The sequence below is a fragment of the Galleria mellonella genome, unplaced genomic scaffold (genome assembly GCF_026898425.1).
Source record: "Galleria mellonella isolate WM207_F2 unplaced genomic scaffold, CSIRO_AGI_GalMel_v1 utg38, whole genome shotgun sequence".
NCBI lineage: Eukaryota > Metazoa > Arthropoda > Insecta > Lepidoptera > Pyralidae > Galleria > Galleria mellonella.
This window is the reverse complement of record NW_026442090.1, coordinates 8,201,921-8,206,336: the sequence shown is the minus strand read 5'-3', so window position 1 is coordinate 8,206,336 and position 4,416 is coordinate 8,201,921. Positions and strand designations below refer to the sequence as shown.

General features: G+C 30.0%; 1 protein-coding gene across 1 annotated transcript; it reads right to left on the bottom strand.

Moving 5' to 3' along the window:
* Nucleotides 1-575: 575 nt before the first annotated feature.
* On the bottom strand, nucleotides 576-4,416 carry LOC116413671 (uncharacterized). Its single transcript, XM_031914156.2, has 4 exons — nucleotides 4,301-4,416; nucleotides 4,046-4,204; nucleotides 3,227-3,472; nucleotides 576-994 (listed from the first exon to the last, which is right to left on the bottom strand). The coding sequence occupies exons 1-4, from the start codon at nucleotides 4,338-4,340 to the stop codon at nucleotides 813-815; spliced, it is 627 nt and encodes a 208-aa protein (XP_031770016.1). The 5' UTR covers nucleotides 4,341-4,416; the 3' UTR covers nucleotides 576-812.

Here is a 4,416-nt window from a genome sequence, read left to right as displayed (position 1 = left end):
ACATTAAATTATATATCATATCATCTTAGCTATTATCTGTCCACAACTGAACATAGGCCTCCCTCATAGACTGCCATAAAGAGTCCGGAAGGTCCTGAGCCACCTGCATCCACTGACTTCCTTCAATGCATTTGAGATCGTCACTCTATATATATATATATATATATATATATATATATATATATATATATATATATATAAGAATTTTGAAAATTCAACCCCCGAGGAGGTAAACTGGTAGTTGAAAGATTGTATGAAATTTCGCCAGATTAGAAGTTGAATAAATGAAATTTTAAATTTAGACTCAAAATTCAAAACTAAATCCGCAAGAAATCTATAATTATACTCGTAGTTGAACGGATATGGGTACTTGGTTAATTTTTTGCCTGAAGAATTCGCAAGTAAACTTTTTAAGAATAAGTATTTCCTGTGTATAGAAGATACCATAATTTATTGTAAAAAATCGATTATTTGATATTAAGAGAATTAATAGAAAGTCCTTTTTATTGTTTATTTCATAACGATTAGTAAACGGCGTCAAAATAAAACAAACAAAACAAATAACACAACAAAAGTGAGTCTACTTTTACATTTAATAATCATTTACAATTTTTAATAATATCATAGTATTTAAAATAATACAACTAATAATATTACAAATGCGAAATTTTGTGTAAAAAGTACTTAGAAGATTAGAATGAAATTTAATACAAGGTAAGGGTTACATCCTATCTTAGCACATATAATACTTTATGCACTGATTCACGCGAGCAGAACCGTAAGCTATAGCTAGTATGATATATTTATGAATATTAATATTCCTCGTGTTCTTCCAACCTTCGGCGCTTAATAACAGATGAAGGAAACTTGTCAGTCCTAAGATTTGGAGAAGTATCGTCTATCAACCTCAAAGACTTCAGAGCTGCAATCTGTGACATAAAGAGAAGCCCGGATGGATTTTTGTAGCATTTTCCTAATGGCTGTATAGTAACATCTGAAATAATAAGAAACGCAAAGGATAACTTCACAGTGACGTCAATAACTGATATCTTCGATCTTCTAGAAAGCTCTTGTTCCATGTTTCAGCCCACTATACTGGCTTTTTCCTAATTCTTTAGCCATTCAGGCCATCAAGCACTGGAATGTTTTTCCCTGTGACATTAATTCTGCCCAAAACGAATTGGGATTCGAGCATAAACTACGTACTGTTTATTTAAAATCTCTAGAAACGTAATACGTTTCAGACGTTTCGCTTTGTCTGTTTCGTTTTCTAAAATTAGTATTTTAACAAGCAAGATAGATATATCGATAGATATTTTTTATTGTATCTTTCAAAAGATTATAATAGTAAACTTATTATAAATACAAACAATTACAAAAAAATATTACACTGAGAAAACAATGGCAAGTATTTTAGGCACCTAATAAAAATGATATGTCATATTTCAATTTTTTTTATCTAATTGAATTATTATTTAAAAGTGTAACGCATAAAATAAAATATAAAAATAAATATGTTTATCGCTAAAAAGAATCTCAAGGACATAATCCGAGTTGACATTAGTCTCCAAACTTTCCGCAAACTAGGTCAGACCTGAAGGGACCGGAAACGCGATCGCCAAATTATTTCGTAATATACGTACGAAAACACAAATTAAATATAACAAAATATTATTAGTATATTATATTATATAATAACATCTATATAAAAAATGCATTCCATTACATTTCGACTTTGTTTTCAAATACCTCTTTATCATCGAAATCCTATTATAAAATATCACGTAAAAGCATAATGTTCCAAATTTAAATAAATGGCGGCCATTGGCGGATACGTTCAATTGTTTGCTTTAATAAAGATATAAATTCTCCAAGTATTAACTTTATACAGCCATTTAAATTTCACCATATAAAGTTTAAAACACCATAAACGTTAAATTATAACAATTCTCCTTAATTCTGGGTTATAAATTTAAATCCAACAAAGATTAGACCGTTTTGTATGAAGTCTCTAGAAAGTAGTAATTATGGTTTAGCTGTCTTTTAATGACCTTTTAATATTTGTATTTTTATACTTATACTCATACCTGTTTATAGTTGAGATCCCCGTCTATAATTAAATACAGTTGAGTCTATCTAAACCGTAAACTAATCCTATATCAATGTTACGGAAAATCAGGCCGTATAGATTAGTTCTTTTACCTTTTCCATTATAGATGAAAGAAACTGATATTCGTCTCTGCCTACTCCAATGAGGCGGGGGGAATAAATTGTTAGTAATAGGGACTACCAGCTCTATTGCTAGCAATATATTCTGTCAGGTTGACCTCGATGTGGTTCTGGAAACCATCGTGCTTAATTCCAGATGTATTCAAAACAATGGGCTAACTGACCTGCTTTTTCATTCTCACTCATCATCCCTCACTGGTGCCACGCCAGCATATACTGATAGCGCAGGCTGGGTTATCATTCCATTATCATCCTTTAAAAAACTCAATGAGACGTGACAGATAAGTATGTGTGTAAACTGATATTCCCGTCGACATAATTATTACAAACTCTTTTGTAATTTGTACTTTTATGTTTTATCCTTTTATATTTTTCATTTTAATATTAATATGTCAGTAAAACTTTCATTACGAACCAGCATTTTATTATTACTAATAGTTTACAATAGTAGTGTTATTGTAGTGACCATTCCATTCCGCTTAGCTTATTTATTAACCTATTCTCCAAGTATATTTAAATCAAATGTAAAAAGAAGTGAATTACCCGTCGCTAATATTAATTTGGTTTGTTAACAATATTTTTTATCGCCCGAGAGTTAAACATTTAACATATCTTTTGGTATCAACTATATTTATTCCAACTTACTTTAGTTTCAATAATATCGATCTATATTCGCGCCATTTCCTTTAAGGGTAGAAATTGAGAACTGTATACCAAAGATAGAGGTCTTTACACACATTGTTATAACTCGATGAGTTGGGGTAAAAATCATTAACTTACTTGTACCACCTATTGTTTTCTTAGTGTGTATATATTTATTCATAATTATTTGTAAGTATCTATAGTAAGCTTACGACAATAATCTTTTGGAGGAAACAATAAAGGATGTTTTTCTATCTATTATGTCGTGCCCCACGGAAAACAATAATTATACCAACGATTCACGATAGTCTCAATTATTACTTTTATTAAATCTGTATTCCTATAATATACTTACTAACTCCAAGAGCACAGGAAAATAAGTCAATATGACAATGATTGATCATTGGCCGGTAGTTATACGATTTCATGTTTGACTTCCAAATTTGCGCACACGCAGGCTCGTAGGTGTCTATGCAATACGTTGGGCAAGTGTGATTGCAAGCTTGGTGGGCGCCTACTATACTAAAATCATATACTCTACGACCGCTTGTTCGTGTAGTCCTTTTTAAATTACAAAATGTGTGATGAACTTGTTCAATGTCTGAAGTAAAAATTAATAATATCTACATTAGGATGAAAATTATATTACGTGTTAATCTAGAAAATAGACAAAAGGTGCCGTAGACGATCACCAATAACCTGGTTGTGAATAATATGACATGATACTCGTATGTGCAAACATATACTAAGAGATATCCATAGAGTGTAGCGCAGGATTTAAATTAGGATAATAGCCGGAAGAAATGAATGAATGAATCTAAATCTAGAATGTAATCTATAAGTATACCAAATCTAATTAAAATCCATCCAATTGTTTAAATGATATAAAACTTTCTCATTTCTAATAATACTAGTTTTTAAACCAAAGTTGCGGTGCGTGACACCAAGATAAAAGTAAATTCTTCTCCTACTGATACTTACTATATGTATTTCAAAAAGCATATGTAAACAAACAAACTTACTTTTACTTTTAATAAAGATTAGTACAAAAATAATGCCAAAAATACAAATGAACTGACAATCGATGTATTCATCTTTAAAAAAATATTTCAAACTCTAATAATTATTATAAGTTAAAATAATAAAATAAGTAACTGTAAATGAGGTAAAGTACCTAAAATATACTTCAATCGACACTTCATTCTGTTCAAGTGACAAATATTATGAAACGTTCCTATAATTCGGATACCATTCCGGAACTCGGCTGAGCCGCAAACATAGTCAATTACATTTGAACATTGTGTTTTATGACAATTTTCTCCGATTATAAAGGCTGTAAAGTATAGAAATAATCATAAATTAAAATAGGATTCTTTTTCTTTAAATATTATTATACTGATTACTCATTACAGTTCCTTTGAAAACTTACTATATAAACCCAAAATAAACACCAAAACAACATAAATCATAACAGCCTTGTATTCGAAAGAAAACACAATACTAAATAAAAATCTGATTAATAAAGAAACACATGTTGATTGGTGC

Excerpts from the sequence above, each read along its gene's own strand:
- LOC116413671 (XM_031914156.2), bottom strand. The coding sequence starts at position 4,340 with ATGATTTATGTTGTTTTGGTGTTTATTTTGGGTTTATATA. Across the intron at positions 3,473-4,045 it reads TCGATTGAAGTATATTTTAG|ACATTGAACAAGTTCATCAC; the intron begins GTACTTTACCTC and ends TTTTTACTTCAG. Across the intron at positions 995-3,226 it reads TTCCTGTGCTCTTGGAGTTA|ATGTTACTATACAGCCATTA; the intron begins GTAAGTATATTA and ends TTATTATTTCAG.